Source organism: Columba livia, chromosome Z (assembly GCF_036013475.1).
Source record: "Columba livia isolate bColLiv1 breed racing homer chromosome Z, bColLiv1.pat.W.v2, whole genome shotgun sequence".
Taxonomy (NCBI): domain Eukaryota; kingdom Metazoa; phylum Chordata; class Aves; order Columbiformes; family Columbidae; genus Columba; species Columba livia.
In genome coordinates this window covers 28,493,939-28,512,183 of record NC_088642.1, presented here as the reverse complement: position 1 = coordinate 28,512,183, position 18,245 = coordinate 28,493,939, and the positions used below count along the sequence as shown (strand labels likewise).

The 18,245-nt window shown below is 35.7% G+C and overlaps 1 protein-coding gene across 7 annotated transcripts in view; it reads left to right on the top strand.

The window, feature by feature from the left end:
* PDE4D (phosphodiesterase 4D) overlaps positions 1-18,245 on the top strand; it is a 600,515-nt gene that overhangs the window by 572,031 nt on the left and 10,239 nt on the right. For 6 of the 7 annotated variants that reach the window (XM_065045251.1, XM_065045250.1, XM_065045252.1 and 3 more), the window contains 5 exons: positions 11,362-11,455; positions 14,992-15,164; positions 15,799-15,897; positions 15,986-16,150; positions 17,913-18,012. In XM_065045251.1, the coding sequence (XP_064901323.1) occupies positions 11,362-11,455; positions 14,992-15,164; positions 15,799-15,897; positions 15,986-16,150; positions 17,913-18,012 (631 nt within the window). Of the gene's footprint in view, positions 1-704; positions 4,433-11,361; positions 11,456-14,991; positions 15,165-15,798; positions 15,898-15,985; positions 16,151-17,912; positions 18,013-18,245 lie in introns of those variants that run through there. The other variant, XM_021284857.2, reaches the window with a different exon arrangement.

Here is an 18,245-nt window from a genome sequence, read left to right as displayed (position 1 = left end):
AGAGTATAAAACTTAACTGTTGGTGTACACTAATTTAATAATTCTCAGTAATTCACATGTGTTGTTCATAGATTTAGTTGGTTTCAGCTCAGTTGGTTTGAGGGAGTTTTCAGCTGCCTTCCATTGCTTCTCAGTGCCAGTGAACCAGGTCTGGTATGCTGTATTTTCTCTTTGCCATGGTTCTACACAGGAGCCATATTCTCTTTTTAAGTTAAACAGCCTGAGTTTTTTCTTTTATTACAAAACATCTTCTCGGTCCCCTGGATAATATTAGTAATCATTTTCCAAACATGCTGTACATGGCAGCATGTAGGAAAACAGAGACACTAGCACTGTGTGCACTATTCCGTTACTGGAGTTGCCAGAACGGTGTCTTTAGGATATCTCTCTTTTTATTTAGCATCACAGAAGATGCAGGTTTTTTGGGGTCACAGTATCACTATGGATGTCCTGTGGTGACTGTACAAACTCTTCAGGGTTCCTGCTTCCATCAGTGTTCTTGACCATCTTGTACTCATGGACCGTGTTTCTTATTGCCAATTACCTTTGTAGTAAAGTTCCTTGAACTGTAGTTTGCATGAATTGTGTCAAAATCCTAAACAAGTGAGGCTGCTGCTGGTGACTTCCACATCCTTATAGTTTTTATATATATATATATATATATATTTTTTATATATATATATATATATATTTTTAATTTTTACCAGTTTTTCTGTTCCCTGGAAGTTTTCACGCTGTGGAAATTATCGTAGTATAGTAGTGACTGAACTCCAGATCACCAATGAAGTAATTGAATATCATAAAATAGTCTCTGGTCTTGCAGAGCCTGACTAAAACTGTCCCATTAGATGAAGAGGGCCTGTTGATGGTTGTTAGAAATTGGTCATTAATCAGGTTCTTAATCTATTTAATGTGTCGTTTCTCAACACTGAGAGTGCTGTCACAGAATACTATACAGGACTAAATTAAATGCTGTAAAACAATCCAATAATATTTCATGTTGAAAGACATAAAAAGAAATTGACTGGCATCAGTTGTATTGCTATGTGTTGGTTCTTTATCAAGCAAATGCCTAGAATATGTGCATTTCAGTTTCTCTGTTATTTCACCCAGGAATTATGTTTTGTGAAGTTACCCAGACATCCTGCTCACAAATTTTAATTGGCACAAAATTAACATTTTTGCAGTCTTTCAAAATATACTAAAGCTGAACATCACAGTTACTGGGATCCCTGCCGCCTCTTTTATGACTCCTGTGGAGAAAGTTGTCCAGACCTGTTGATTAAATAATGGCTAGCATTTCCTGCAGATATTAAGGGATTTCATCTTTCTGCCTTTCAAGGTCATTGTCTTGGTTCTTTCAAAGCACACAACGGTGCTTATTAAAAACTTTTTTTTTTCCTGCATTTGTTACTCAGTTACTGACATTTCAAATTATACCTTTCTCATTTCCATATTCTTTGCTTGATTTGAACTATTGTAGAAAAATGTCATTATTCCCTTTTTCCCCCACATTTTTATCTTCATAGATGTATGTGTGTATGAAAACAAAAATTTCCCATTCACATTGCTGGATTTCCCCTTATCTCTAACTTCTTTTTTTCTTATCTTGAATTACTCTAGGTATTTAGTTTGTGCAGCAGCTATTTACTGTGCATTCATCTATCTGCCATAACCTCCTCTAAAGCTAATTATCCACTCATTCAAACCTCAGAGTTGAGGATGAAAGTCAGCCAAATTAATTACTATAAATGAGTGCTGGTATGAATTTCCCAACTATAAATTCTAGGGTCATACTTTTACGTGTGGCTCTAGTCTGAGGGTATGCTCTCTGAGTCAGTGAGGTACTAGTAAATTATATCACAGTGATTTGTTCTATGAGGTCGAGGCTGTCATCTTGGAAAAATCATAGAAATCAATAATAATCAATATCAATATCAGGTGTAATTTCCTATTATCAGTATAGTTAATATTCAGCTAAAATAAATTGTTGTAACATATGTACATCGAAGGAAATTTTTTTTTCCATGGTTTTAAATCAAAATTATCTAGATAAAGGTTCTGTAAACACCATCTTTCAGTAAATTCAATGGATTATAGTTCAGTAACTCTTAGGGATGTGTCTTTGTCTCATACATTGGTGAAGAATAAAAAATATCAAGGAAGATTGATTTTTTTGTACATGCTAAACAACTAGTGTAATTTACATAGCAGCCATTTTAAACATTTCTTATCTGAGACAAGTTTCATGCCTTGGGAGGCAGTTGTTAATAAGATTTAAGAAGGAATGAGCCTTTAAAGTAACAGAGAGAAGTGATTTAAAAACTCAGCTTTCCAGGGTCTGTTTGTACTAGCGGTTGCAACCAAACTTTCGCACCCACGTGCTTCCCTTCTTATGTAGCCAGAAGTATGATCGCTGTTATTTTGTCATTTTCTAAGTTGTGACTGAAATTGCCTTAGAAAGGGAGGCAGCATACTTTAAATTCTCACTGTTGGTGCTGAGTAGGTGTCTGCTGTGCTCTCTTGCGGCTGATTGGAAAACGATGCGAGACAGATGTAGACAAGCTTTATATCAAATGTTATAAAGCTGAGCTGGAAGGATCAGGAGAAATATATTCTAGAAATACATTTTAGGCTAATTTAATGTCTTGCAGAGTCTCTAATAACCCAGGTCTGTTTTCAAAACTTAATTGTATAGGTCCAGGACGGGTATAACTGTGCAGGAAATGCATCAATAATATGTTTGTTCACATGTTTTTTATATTATATATTTTAAGGAAAACAGTATGCTTGACTGTATCCTTCTGTCACATTGCTAAACATTTCTCTCCTGTAAGGAACAAATTTGTTATATCATACTTTACCCTATTGATTTTTGCAGCTTCAATTCTTTCTCAAGCACTTAGTGTTGCTGACATTGCTGTGTAGCATCACCCAGAGAAGTAGAAACCACTCAGCCAAAAGCTCCCTTATGACTGCTGTCATTCAGCATCTTCCAGTGAATCAGCAGCATGGGCTTAGGCTGAGCACTGCGCCTCACTCATCTTGTCCTTGGACATTTGCCCATTGTCATACTGGGAAACTCTCTTTTTGATACAACAAAGGTGCAGAAATCTGCCACAGTAGTGCACATGCCTTGCACAGATGAAGTGTTTCTCCTTTTAAGTGTTGGTCTCTAAATGGCAGATGGTGGGATATTTTATTTAATGGTCTGAGCCAGCTTACTGACATGCTTACAATTAATCCTTTTTTTTTTTTTCTATGATGTATAGCTGTAATTGATTATATTAATCTGCCAAGGCAGGAGGAGCAAAAGTTAAATAAATACAGTGAGAATTTGAGGACTCTTATTATCTCACTTCTGACTTCTCCATGGAAACTTAATGTTTACTGGGAATTGTAAGATACATGACTTGCTTTATCTTAATAGTAATGGCTTTTATCTCATAAAATAAAAAAGCAGTAGAAACTGACAGATTGTCCCAGTGGTCTAAGCAGATCAGTTTTTAATCTAGATGGCATAAAAACCAAAAACATTTTGGTTGTTACGGTACACTACAGACTGCTAAAGAAACCTGATCGTGCTATTTCTATTGTTTTTTCTTCACAAAAACCTCAAAAGGTATTTAGCTTCCATATGAAAAATTAAAATTGCTTGACATTTCACATGAATATACACGATGCTGATTTTTACTGCTTAGATAGTGCATTCATTGAAGAGAGCTGGTAAATACTGCTGAAGTGAAGAGACCTTAACCCAATTCTTTTTGAATGGTGTGTGAATGCTGCATGCGTGGGATGCTGTTATTAAATGGCATTTGCTGTAAAAAAAATAAATACCCCATGGCCAGGAGAGCCTCTGGTGCTGGCCAATGGAAAATTCTGCACATCATGTCACCAGCCCCCTTAGATTTATATGTTTTAGGGTGGCATGCTATTGGCTGCTAGTTAGTCTCTATGGGAGGGATTACTGGCACTGTCTGTGGCTTCCCCTTCAGGTCCTTATTTGGTAGCTGTTGATAGAGCAAGTCTTTCCAGCAGCTGAGCATCTTGACATACATTATTCATTAAGTCCTGGTGTTCAGGAAATATGCATATCCCTATCTCTTCAGATATTTCTTCAGCTCGTACAATATGTCTGTTCAGCATTGCCTCTGAATGCTTTGATTTTTACAAATGGCATTTATACATTCGGAAGACCACACGGTTGGATTTCATTGCAGTATGCCTCCTGTGCACACAGTTGCAGAGAACCTGAAGATCAGCAAAAAGAATTAGGAGGGAAAAGAAGGAATCCTGCTTCTTGGAAGTCTTTTGCGGTATCAGATAGCAAATAACTGATCAGCTTAGATTGGTACTATAGAGAAAAGTAAAACAATCAAAAATGCCTGAGGCAAACTATTTACTCTCAGTTTCTTGGGGCTACATAAAGGTAGGATTTTGTTTTACCTTTTAAGAACCTTGATCTGCAGTGCATGATTGCATGGTAACTGGATAGTATATTTGTGGGTGAGATGACTATGAGTAATGTGAATGTAAATAAAAAATCAGAAAAGCAAGCCTTTGTTCAGCAATGAGAATGAACTGCACAGTATACAGTCTTTCTTAGAAACTGTGCTGGGACTTTTAAAATAATGTTGCTTTAGTGCATAATCAGACCAAGTCTAAAGCCAAAGAAATGCAGAAAGGTTTTGTGTGCTTTCACAAAAAGATTGGTACAAAACTATTTCTAGATATTAAAATATTAAAAAAAAAAAAGACCACACCAAAACATTAAAAAAAAAAAAAAACCCACAAAAAACCTAAAAGCTGAGATACCATACAACAGGAGAGATCATGAGTTAAGAGGCTGAGGATAATGGGTGAGTGCATGACTCGTAATGGTTTTAATAGCTGAAGAAATATGAAATTTTCAACAGTATGTTTCAGCAGCATTTTTCAGTAGCCTCTGTGTGTGTGTGTGTATGACAGCTTATTGATTTTAAAACACTGGAAATTGTCATCTTTTAATATTGATCTATGTTATTATGTAGAGCAGCTTTGAACTAGCTTGAAACAGCAATACTACTAGAAAATGGAATTAAATAAGCTTGTATATCTTTTATGGAAAAGTTTTGCACTAAGGAATTAAATCAATATGCCTGTCAAAATGCACTTACTATAAAACCTCATATGGGCTTTGTTTTAGCCCTACTTACTCCTTTGTGCTTAATAAAGATGATACTGCCTTTATAATTGTTATCAAGTGTATAAAAAAAGGAAAAATAAACATCATCCTAGAGTTAACATACAATAACTGTTCCAAATCATCCTGTTTTAAAGAAAATTCTGATTTCTCCTGAACTAAATAATGCAAGTGTTGAATTTAATTACTAAAAATAATACAAGCATTATATTCACACATGACTGAATATCTTACGCTTACTTGTATTGATACCTACCTTTACTATAGATAGTTTTGGTTTTTTTTAGATAGAAATGTAAAACCTTCATCAGGTCATGGTGTCCGATTAGGTCATTGTGACCGTTTTCTGCCAAAGCAGAATTGTTACAGTATATTCTCAAGGATTTTGATAAGTCATCTGTGAAGAAATTAGATGCCATTATGCTTGCTATGTGGATTCCTTTCTCCTTTTCTAAAAACCAAGATGAAATTACTTTCCATTCAGCTAAAAGCAAGGTATTCATTGTAATTTACTTGGAAGTATTTCCTGCATTTCTAGGCAGCTGCTGTCATGTTCCTACTTGCTAAATTTGAAAAATTCAATCACTGGTCTTCAAAAAATATACATTCTTACTGTTTAGCCTTTGAAATGAACAGATTTTCTGCTAATTGAAGTTCATCAGAGAGCATGGTAGTTGTAATTGATTATACAGGGAGAAAATGGTCCTCTCTATAGACAGTGGCAGTTGCTATCTATAGGCATGGTTTTAGTTAAGAAGCTAAACAGTATTTGACCACAATATTGATACAGTGTTTTTTGAGTTCACAGTATACATATTATAGGAAAACTGCAAAGAGAGGCAAAGAACATCTGATTTTTATGACACTCAAAACAGAATGTTTTAGGGTATTTATGAAATTCTAAGGAAGAATGAAGCGTGTTAGTCTCAGAGATTATGATATATGTTTACATCCCATACTATCTGTATATTTCTGTAATATATGTATGCTTCAGACTGTACTTTATTATCTTCTGTTAATTATATTTTGGAGAATGCTTGTCATGTGAAGTGTTTACCCCCAGCTTTCATTGAGTATATTCCCTTGGAACAATGAGCACCACTGTCAATCACAATGCCAGGCTTAGAGATACATACCTCACTGTAGCTTATGTATAAAAACCAGTGTATGATCTTAATTAAACACCTGAGCTTCGAACCCAAATCTTTAGTTATTAAGAATGCTGTTTATGTATTAAGACTGCTGCTAAAATCAAAGATAGTTTTGCATTGATAAGCAATATAAACAGAAGCTTTACATTAATTTGTAAGACTGGCCTATTTAAAGTCTTGTTTTTTGTAAAGTATGTGGTGGGTTTTTTTTGTTTGTTTGGGTTTTTTGTTTGTTTTTTAGAACACAAGACTTTTGAAATCTAGTAAATGAATGTAGGTTTTTCATTTTTGAGTTACAAACATGTTTTTAGAATACCTGATAGGTACTCCAGAAATAAAATTTAGTCATGTAAGTGTAATGTTCCAAGTATAGAATTTATGTTACATGAATGTAATTCTTTAGAAATGTTACCTAGAAAAGAGGTGATCAGAAAGGTTAAAACTGATCCATGTGGGCTTGGGAGCCAGTGCAGTGAAAGGCTTCAGGTGCTCTTGAGACAAGAATTTTATGCAAAAAATGTAAAATGTTCTGAGGTGTAATCAATAAGCTCAATATATATTAAGCATACAGTCCAAACATTTTCGTGGCCATAAACTGACTCCATGTCTTTCGAGTTGCACTTCAAGTTCCCTTCTAGTATAGGTGCAAAGTCTTCCCAAAATAAAATCAGTGCTCTGGTTGCCATCTGTGGGAACATGGTTACTCCAAAAATTTGTCTACATTTTACTATGTACCTTTGCTGACGTCAAAAAAGTATTCTGTTTTTTCCCCCAAAGACCCATGTGTATTTATCCTAGGTTTACAGCAGTAATATATATGTAGAGACATGCACACATTGGGCTTCAGCCCTGAAGGACCGAAAATACCAACCTCAGTTCCTTGTTTGTTATGTGTTCTTTGGAAATGACCACGATTTAAGAAAATATTCTTGTCTCATCAACATATGCACATTTATTTTCATGCATTACAGTTCTCCCTTTATCAGATTTCCCAGGTTTGTATAGGAAGGTAGAACTGCACACGTACTTCAGTCACTTTGGAAGATCTTTTAAAGATATTTTAATATTGTGCCTGTATTTGTGTTGTGCTAACCCTCCCCCATACTGAGAATCAAATAAAAACATTAAAACCAGTAAAAACAAGTGGAATTTTAAAATTCTGCTTGAGGAAATACTTTTAGAGTGTTTTTTCAGACATATTTGACTGCTCTTTTGCTGTGACATCAGCATTCAGCAGTGAAGAACTGTATAACTGGCTTAATAGACATTTTATAGCCTGTCCATTTCCAGGGGGAATTTCCTAGACTATAGTCAAAGGGTTTGATATTTCAAAGGGATACAGGTGTATTTTTCCAATGTAACACCATCTATTCTTAATGGGAGAAAAATCTTTCTTTCTGAGGAAGAATAGAATATATGCTTAGATTAGCCAAAACCCTCTGTTTCCTCCCTATGCTGAGCTGAAAATAGCATAATTAACATGTATCGTGTTAATGTTTATTAGCAACAAGAGTTTTGCTGCATTATGATTGTGGGTTTTTATGTTTTCAACGAGGAAAATACATGGCATTCATATTTTTAGTGTTCTTATTTAAAGTACAGTAACATGTACTGTTAATGACAAGATGGTTTCATGTCTCATTTGACTTATTTTGAATAAAGTGCTAAATGTTACTACTGAGACCACAAATGAGAGTATGGACAGTCTGGGCAAGTTGAATGCACTTAAGAGGTGTCTGCTGGATGACTGAAACAGCGTTGACTTGGATGTAACAGAAACTTCTCTGATAACGCAATAAGAACTTGTGGGAGGCATGTCAGAGTTAGGTAGATTTTCAATATAAAGTAATTGTGCAGGGATGTATAAATATATGGAAGGCTGATGCTCTTTGAAGTAGCAACCACCTATGGGTACACTTGGGCCCACATGCCATCTTTGAGAAATAGGTAAAATCAGGAAGTAGGGGCCTTGAGGTTTTTCTTTTTTAGTTTTTCTTAGATAAAAAACATTGGTTTTGCCTTCTTTTCCCCCTCCCTCAAAAGGCAACTTATTAACCATCTGAGGATTAAGTAACATGCAGATGCATTGTATAATTAGCAAAAATATCTGAACATCATTGTTCATCTCTCTTGGGGGTTTTTTATGTTCTCAAAGAGCGTTATTGTTCTGCATGAGAAACTGCTGTCTGCATATGGTCTTCAACGTCGTCTGTTCCAATATGTATGACGGCTGTAAGGCTTTGTCATAGAATTAGAAAATCAAACCAGTTCTCCGAACTCCTGCTTAGTCCAGATGTTTTCAAAATAAGTGTCAATAAAACTCTTGTTGCTGTGGTGTCAGCGACATGTGAAAGAGTATGAGGAAATCACACTGCTGCAGTTCTTCAAAGCCAAAGGCTTCTCCCATTGAACTTGCTGTTAGCTGGAGGGCTTTGCAGAAGCTGGGGATCTTCTTTTACTGTACACTCATGTTCAGCAGCAACACAGACTGTGCCACAGGTTTCATGCTGGTCGTTGAGACTTTTAGTTCTAGTGAGTTACAAGGTAGTGGGAGGTGGGAAGATAAGGTTTTGCATCTGGCTAGTGGGGAACATTCCATTTATTGCAGACATCCATGTAATAAATATTTAGTTGAAAATTCTCAAAGAACTTGTGCTCCTTAAGTTCCACAAGATGATTCCTAGTATGCAATAACAAACTTTCTCCTTACCTACTCCCTGCATTTAGATTTATGATTTGGAGAAGAAAAATAAATAAATCCTTCCTTCTCATTGTGTCAGGAAGCTGCAGAAAAAGTGTAGTGCAAACGAAGAGCAATACATTTACATTTCAAACCTGGAAAACTTTTAAAGAGAGCTCCTGAAAAGTATGTACCAGTGGTGGCTACATAGTCTCTTTCCCAATTGAGGAACGTGAGCCAGTAGTATTGTTCTTCATCAAAAACAGAGTTGCAGAGTTGGGCATCATCTAAAAGGGTTTTCTAGGAAACAACCAGATGGACAAGGACCTATTTAGTTGGGATCTGGTGAACTAGCTGGATTAAATTAAGGAAGAGAGAATATTGGAGCAGTAATGGATATACTTATGACAGGCCTGGAAGTTAATGCAATTTTGTCAACTTCTGACATTTTATTAAGATTCCTATACGCAATGTTTAATTTGAAGCTGGATACCATCTGGAGACAATCTGTTTTATGAGATCTTCAGTTTTTGCCTTAAATAATTAAGTTTCTCACCTTCGTGGGTACAAAAGAAAAAGCGTGCAAGCATCACTTAAGTGTGTGTTAAAAGTCTGAAGAAAACCTTTTAAGAATACTCTTAGTGGTTTTGGACCAATCACTTCACTGCTTGGTAAGCTTGATTTTTGACATGGGCAACAAACGTCAGACCTCACTGTAGAGGTTGATACTGGTTTAATGCAGAATGTGTAGCCCTGTAGTTCATAGTATCTGTGACTGTATTTGCAGTATGGTTCTAATATTCAGAAATGTGGTGAGCACTTGCTAGCTCACAGCTATATCTGAGATCAAAGCTGAGCCTTTGGCTTGTGACTAAAGTAGGGTTCAGTCTTTGTAGCAGGAGCTTCCTGAGCTGATGGTATGTCAAGATCGCAGGAAAATGCAGTGACTAATGGTTGGAGTGTTATATTAAGGGTAATTTGTATCTTGCACACTGTGAGCAGTACAGTAATTGGTTACTTACAAAGTCATTGTGAAGAAAATAATGTCTTTCACTATGCAAGGCCTCTTTGAAGAAAGGGCTTTGATGGTTCCAATGGGATAGAAAGTAGATGGTTAGTGTTTAGTCTGTTTCTTTATCTTATATAGAAGAATAAATTACCAGTTTTCAGTATAGAGGAATGCTTACAGGGGTATATATTAAGGATAGCTATTGCTTAATGTAATAAGTAGTCATAACCTAGTGAACAGGGTGAAAAATGGCTCTGAAAATGGCACAAATCCTTAGACTTTGTTAAGAGAAAAGATGACTGAGAAATCTAACAGCAAAATGAAAGGGTGGCACAAAGGGAGTAAAAATTCAGTAGTGACAGATGGGCACTAATTTACATTGTTAAGAGTTGTTTGAATTGCTAATACATATTGCTGAGTTCTATTTGTTGATAATATCAAGGCAGAGCTATAGTCAATGAAAATGCGTGTAAGATAGCTAGAGTCGTATTATGCAATTAATCTGGGGAACACAATGTCACAAGATATCATTTAACCCTGGTGTCTAGAAGGAATCAAGAAAGACTCAAAGATAAGTACCTAATCAATGTATACATTTCATGGAATGTTAATATCCACTTGTATCCTGTAGAGTGTCTACAGCGAACTGATAACTTGAGGGGAGAGGAAAGTGGTATTTCCACAGATGGTATTTTCTGCTCTGTTGTTTCGTATGGCTACTGACAATTTTCTAATACTGTGGAATGGGCAAGTCAGTGGTCTGATCCAGTATAATAATTTTAAGTAAAAGACAATTACTTCTATTCATACTGGTGTGTAATAAATCAATAACATATTTTGATTGTTTTGAACACTGCTGTCAAATATATATTAATGATAGGAAGATGAACTTGAAATATGATGAAATGAATTGCAAAAAATGCACAAATAGATCAATTTACAAATATGATAAGAAAACCCTAGAAGAGAAGGGGTCCTTTTTAAATAGACTGGTATTTTCTTTCCAAATTAAAATTAAAAAATTGAAAAGACAGTATAATAATTATTTGTGTGTATACATATGTCATATACTTTTCAGTTACTAATAGGACCCTCTTCCTTAGTAATTGAATCCCTATGACATATTTTAGGAGGTTCAGAATTACGTTGTCCAACCCACAAATAAGTTAGTAGGGTAGGGTGCTGTTTTATTTAGTTTTTGCTTTCATGGTTATCTTACTTTAGTGTATGTTCTTGACGTCATGTCCTTTCCCCAGTTATAAATTGACTACATTTTCTCATCCTAACTAAAATACATCTTGATTGCTAACTTTAAGCTTTTTGTTTTGTTTTCCAGTTTAAAAGAATGCTCAATCGGGAGCTAACCCACCTATCTGCGACAAGCAGGTCAGGCAATCAGGTCTCAGAATATATATCAAACACATTCTTAGGTAAGACTATAGTGGAAGTTAATGTTTTTGCCTTTTGTTTTTATATCTCTAAGCTGTGGTAGATCTTAACAGCAAGTAGCTTTTCATAGTAATTTCTGTTTTCAGAAACTGTACATTTATTATTTCATTGTCCCATGTTTGAGCAGAGAGATTGTTAGATCCATTTTCTCACAGCTCATTTAGTTTGTGTATGTGGTTTCCCTGTGTGTGTAATGACAGATAAATATTCATGTATGTATTTTATGTAACGTTACATTATTGCTGCTCTGTTAAGAAATTGATATATAATTAATTAATTATATATTAAAAATAATTCTTCCACTCTGTTTCCCTTAGGAAAGTTATCATAAGGAGGTTTCAGTGTGCTGGAAGCACAGAAGCACAAGTAACCTCATAAAAGCTTGTAGCACACAGTTCTGATGTTTTGATATTCCCTGCCTGTCCATAAGCAGGTGGAGGAATATGACTAAGTCAACATCTGAACAAACTACTGCAAGGAGAATTTGTGCAGCTCATGAGCTTGCAATGGTGGGCTGTAAGAATTAAAGAAAGCCCAGCACAGTATTACAGAGTATAGTTTCTCCTCTGTGGCTTTGCAGAATTACATATATAATTTTTTTTGCTAAAACTAGTGAAAATGAATAAAACGTGCTTCTGTAATTTTGATTTTGAGCATGGAGATAAAGGTAATATACTGATCTCAAAAATAGTTTGAGCAAAACACCACTGGTTCATAAAGACTGTGTGTGTAAAGGAAGGTACAACTGAATGCGTCTGAATTAGGATAACAAGAACTTTATAAGTGCCAGTCACACATGTTAAGGTATTTCTTGTTTTATTTGTGTGAGGTACAACCAGTACTTGTGGTTTTTCAAAGAACCTTTTTTTTTTTTTTTTCTCCTAGTATATTTTATCCTGCTTGTCACCATATCCTAAGTGGATCGCTTAATGAGTCTGTTCTGTTTACCCACAATTGCAGTAGCGTGCCTGAGGGTTGTGGCACAGCCGGCTTTCAGACATCAAGGGATGAACCTCTGTCATGTAGGAGCAATATTACACAGCTTCAGCAGCCCCAAAAGTCACAGTTGGCTGAGAAGTTGACCCACTTAGGCTGAAATTTAGATTGAGATACCAGTTTATACTTGCTTTTACTAGAAAACTTAAGGCTCACTTCAACAGTGTGAGGAAATGCATCTGTCAGCCTTTCACATGAGACATCAGCCTTGAGCAGGAAGAGGGCTGGAGAGGCAATCACCTCTTAAGTTACTGAGCCATGGGTACTGTTTTATGGCTGCATGAAAAACTAGGATACTTAAAAATGTACGTGTGGAGGAATACAACGGGGAAAGCACCTAATCTACAGAATTATTACTTAAATAGAATATTTTCAAAATATGCAGTCTAAGTCAATAGGTTCTGAGCAACAATGTGAAGAGGGAAAACATTCTCTTCACATAAAATTTTGATGAATATAGTTACTTAAATTTTGTTAATACATAATATGTGTCCTGAACATCTACAGACTTTCTCGCATTTGGAAATTAGGAACGTGTCATGAGAAAACAGGTTTCTTGGTTCTTACTCTTCAAAAAAATGGACTGCTTTCCCAGGTAGAGCTATATAACATGTATCAGGTTATTCATAATGATAACAAATATGTTGGTTGTGCAAGAATTAAGGCTCCTACATTGAGTATAATAATGTGCACGGTTTTTATTTTTCAGTGTCATTAACCTGTTTTACTACAAATGTAAAATGTAAGAGGATCTGCCAATGAGCATAGCACAGCCAGGGTCAAAATGGCAAGCAGTCTTTTCTGGATGTTCAGATGGGCACAGGATCCTTTTCCCTGTGTGCTCATAGTTACAAAAGCAGAGGCAGTCCCGTGGAATTCCTCCAGAGATCTAAAGTCGTTCAGACAGACATTTCCTTTCACTTGAGTTACTCTGACAGCTCGGCTTACAAACCTCCCTTTGATGGATCTAAACTTTGTGCATATGACCAAAACCATAAACATCAAAGCACGAACACGAGTCACTGCTCTTCATCTGTTGTCGGTTTGCACCGGTCAAGAGCTGCAGTGCTTTACCTCCCCCTTCTTTTGATTGCCCATATGAGGAGAGTGGTGAAGTATGGCAAGGGCAGTTGGGGAACTTGGTGCTGCAGGCTAAAGCTTGGTGACATTTCCACAGTCTCCTCTTTGCTGTGATATGTTGGGAATTTGAGGTGCCCAGTAAATGTGTCTGCTAAAGGGTAATTAAAAAAAAAAGTGAAGAAGCAAACCCTATGACAATCTGGAAATTAGAAATGGACTTGCTACCTTTATCTGGCTTCGGTGTCTTTATTGAAAATTACTTTTGCAGGAAGGGAAAATAGATACATGTTTTAAAAAGCCAAAATTTTCTCCTTTTTAAAAAAAACTATTTCTTTTTTCCTAAGGTGTTTTTAAAATTGTAGTTTTTGCTAGACTCCTATGTTAGAAACATCTTTTCTGGATTTTTCTGGTTTTGCTGGAATATTCCTTGAGGTCTAGAAAAGGTGCAGCTGCATGTCACGCATTTGGAGAGAATCATTAAAACTCTGTGTTAAAATACAGTATGATGAAAAAGAACAAAAATTAATGCAAATTCCTAGCAGTTTTGTCAAGAGAGTCCTTTGTTTCACTAACCTGGGTTTCTTTGGGCACCACTGATGTAATGTCCTACACCCCCGTACTGTTTCTTCGTCGATCAGCTGGCAGTGGCCTAAGTATACATCCAAGCTCAGTTTAATCCTTGTCTGAAGTTTTGCTGGCACATACATTGACAAAGCATATGAAGTGATGCTGCTGATACTGTTATGGAGGCAAAAGCCCACAGCAAAATGTTTGCTTTCAGCAAAACAGTCCTTTTTAATCAATATTGCTTACTCTGGTTGTGAGGTGCAGAAATGTACTGCCTTGCTGGTGTGAGATGTCTTGACATCCACAGCACTTGTAGATGTGGCTGGCAGGAGGCTTTCTGAGTTGTACAGTCTTAATGCAAGCAGGACCAGTCCTCAGGTATTACGTCCTTCAAGTCATAAGAACTTTTTGCAAAGGCTTACATGAAATACCATTTTGATTGTCCTTGAAATACAATTTCATAGGGTGTTTTTTCCTGGAAAGGAAGACATTTTTAAGCTTCTTGCAAAATTAAAGTTTAGATTTCTGTTCAATTGTAATGATATTTTGTAATGAAAGGATTGACCCTCTCTACAACACTAGGGGTGCAGAAGTGGAAATCAGAAGTCACAAGTCATATTTAAAGCCAATTCAGAAATAATGAGGCAATTTGTGAAATAGGTATCTGCTTATACTGAGGAATAGGGCTATGTTTATCTTTTCATGTTTTTACTGTTCTTGCTATGAAGTATCTGCTGCAAACTGTCCAAACATAAAAATAAAAAATGGTTTGTTAAGAATTATAGTATCCATAAGATGCAACTCATCAGTGAAATGGACAAAATTATTTGTAATTCCTTTAAAAGTTATGCTCTTTTTCTTCATTCTTTTGAAGACAAACAACATGAAGTTGAAATCCCTTCTCCAACACAGAAAGAGAAAGAGAAAAAGAAGAGGCCAATGTCCCAGATCAGTGGAGTCAAAAAACTGATGCACAGCTCCAGTCTAACTAATTCTAGTATTCCCAGATTTGGAGTTAAAACAGACCAAGAAGATGTTCTTGCCAAGGTAGAGAATATATAAATCCTTGAATTTAAACCAGTGAATTAAAATAGAGGCTGGACTTGTCAGTATTGTTTCGTCCTCTGCTTATAACCATTGATTTTCAAGCTGTACCACCGAAGGCTGGTCTCACTTGAAGCAGTATAACATTGGTGAAGTGGAAGAATAACAAGTAAAATTAGAATCAGGTCGTAAGAGTCAATTTCCGTGTGAACAAGATTTCAATTGGAGAGGGAATGTAAATTAGCATTTCTTGTGCTTTAATAAAGCTGATTATTCATTAATAATATCTGAAGAATGAAGAGTAAACATACCATATAGTATCACAGGAATGAAAATAAATAGCAACCTTACTTTATTTGAAAATGCACAACTGTTATATGGTGTTAGAGCTGTACTTCTAGGTGTTATCTTTAGCTGTATCATTTTGTGTGCATCATTTATGTTTTTGTTTCTAGTGAAATTTCCTGTGATTTTTGCAACAGCAGCTAACTAGTTGTCAATAATCCAAAACTTGCATGAAGTAATTATTAATTTCATTGTAGAGTTTTACATTTTGAATTTTTCATAGCTGTTTCAATCAGAAATCGCTGAAATGTGTGTTACGTTTCAACATGTCTGTTGCTCGATTCTGCTCTAGGAACTAGAAGATGTGAACAAGTGGGGCCTTCAGGTTTTCCGAGTAGCAGAGTTATCTGAAAACAGACCTCTGACAGTCATCATGCACACCATTTTTCAGGCAAGTAGCAGCAGCCACACTGCTTTTTGCTTATCTTAGAGAATTTCTGTGCTTTGCCATCTTAGTTGTTTCTCTTTTCCTTTTCTAGGAACGGGACTTGTTAAAAACATTTAAGATTCCAGTAGACACTTTAATAACTTACTTGATGACCCTAGAAGACCATTACCATGCAGATGTGGCATATCACAATAACATACATGCTGCAGATGTTGTTCAGTCAACCCATGTCCTGCTATCAACCCCGGCATTAGAGGTAAACTATGCTGAGGTGGGAAAGAGGCAGACATGAGAGAAAGGGACATACTGAGACTCTTCTAAACTAAATATTAAAGATCTTAGTTTTTGCAATATCTTTAAAAGAGGTCATAAAATTTCCTTTACGAATTATGCACTTTTAAAGACATTTTGTGAGTATCAAAGCTTATTTACATGTAAATATTGTGCTGAAAATGTCAGATTTTTTTTTTTTTAAATCATGGTTTTATACTTAGAGATCTGTGATGTTGTAACCTTTTTCGTTGTAATACAATGCATAACTTGTTTCCATCATCTCATTATGAATAACGCATCCTGTTTTGTCACTATTTCCCATGTGGGATTCTCACTAACCACAGTTAGTGGAATTGCTAAGGAAAGATAGTTATAAAGTGGGATTCCCTCAATAGGGCCTTTTTTTTGTTTGTTTGTTTGTTTTTTCCCCTTGTGCATATTCATTCTGGTCCTGAAGGTGTATGTTTATGTTTGTGTCTCAGGCAGAGTGGGACATATACTAAATTTTCACTGGACTATATATTTTTTTTTTAATAAATATTTAAAATTGTTTGGAAAAACAAAACAAAACATTTTTTGTTGTTTTCTGAAGAATTGTCTTGTTGAAAGTGCTTAAATTTCTGGAATGGAAGAAAGTGGAAGGAAGATAGAAATCACTACTCTTTTTTAAGCACAGCTCTGGACTTAGCATAGCAAACATTGATATGTCCCAGTAAATTTCTGGAAAAAGGCAGATCAAATAAGCAGTTGAAATTTTAGTAGTCCAAAAGGTTTTGCATTCATTTTCAAGGAGAACTGTATTTTGCCTTGTTTTAATAAGGACCTATCTTTCATGTTACTGAATGCTTCTGCTTTACTTTCTTCTTAAAACAAGAGGTTATAAGTGAACCTGAAGACTGTTGGCTGGTCTCGACCCTCAAAGATTCGGGAATTCGCTTGCGAAAGATTTTCTTTATCTTAAGAAGGGAGGTCACATTGTGTTCTTGAATTACCACTGGCTTCTTCAAACAGCTGAAGTGGCCGTCAGCAGCATTTTCATTGTTTTTTTTTCCAGATCAACTGTTTTTCGTGGCCTTGTTCTCAGCAGAGATTTAGCCAGTAAAACAGCAATATCTGCCCAGTGCTGCTGCTGACCTACACATTTCTGAGCTGTTCTTAATCAGTTATGAAAGCAATTATATAATATGAGTGGTTGTGAAAACAGGGAACTGGACTCAGTGACATGCAAGGTCCATTGCAGTCCTCTCTTCCCATCTTCCTGACAATGTCATATTGAAGACAAATCAGTAAATGTTAAGTAAGATGCCTTGTAGTCTGTCACAATGTCCTTTAGCATGATTTGGGAGACATGCATCTTTCAAGTATAGGACAGAATGTAGGAATCAGGCTGAAATGTTTTAATTCAATTTGTGCTATAGGTTGGAAACCTGTGCTTAATGATCTAATCTGTACTTAATGATTGATAGAAGTGAGTTAATTTACAGACTAAAGCTGAAAAAACTTCAGTTGTTATGGAATTTAGTGATGCTGTCAGTGTGAATTAAGGATCATTTTACTTGGCTCAACTTATGAAATTCTATGTAACTATTTTACTAAAGATAGCCTGTGTGTGAAATCTCTTCAGATCCCTGATACATTTCAAATGTGTTTTGCTTGTTCAGATCTAGATTCAAAGTAGAGTCTTTTTTATTGAAAACACTTTTTCATTGATTAGTGATTGTCATTTCTGTTTCATGATTTTCTAGGCAGTGTTCACTGATTTGGAGATTCTTGCAGCAATTTTTGCCAGTGCAATACATGATGTAGATCATCCTGGGGTTTCAAACCAGTTTCTTATCAACACAAGTAAGTTTGATGTCCAGTGGTTTTCTCAAAAATTTGCTGCAATATCTGCACATAGCACCTGAAAAATACACAGTTCATTCCTTGTTTGCTTCTGTCGGTACCTTTTCTCAGTAAATAGATAAGGTGTTTGTATTTTAAACTGGATATTATTTTGCATTTCATGTAACTTTAGAAATAATATACACAGTACCGTGTAGCAAGAATTACTAAGACATGAACTATACTCATGGTAC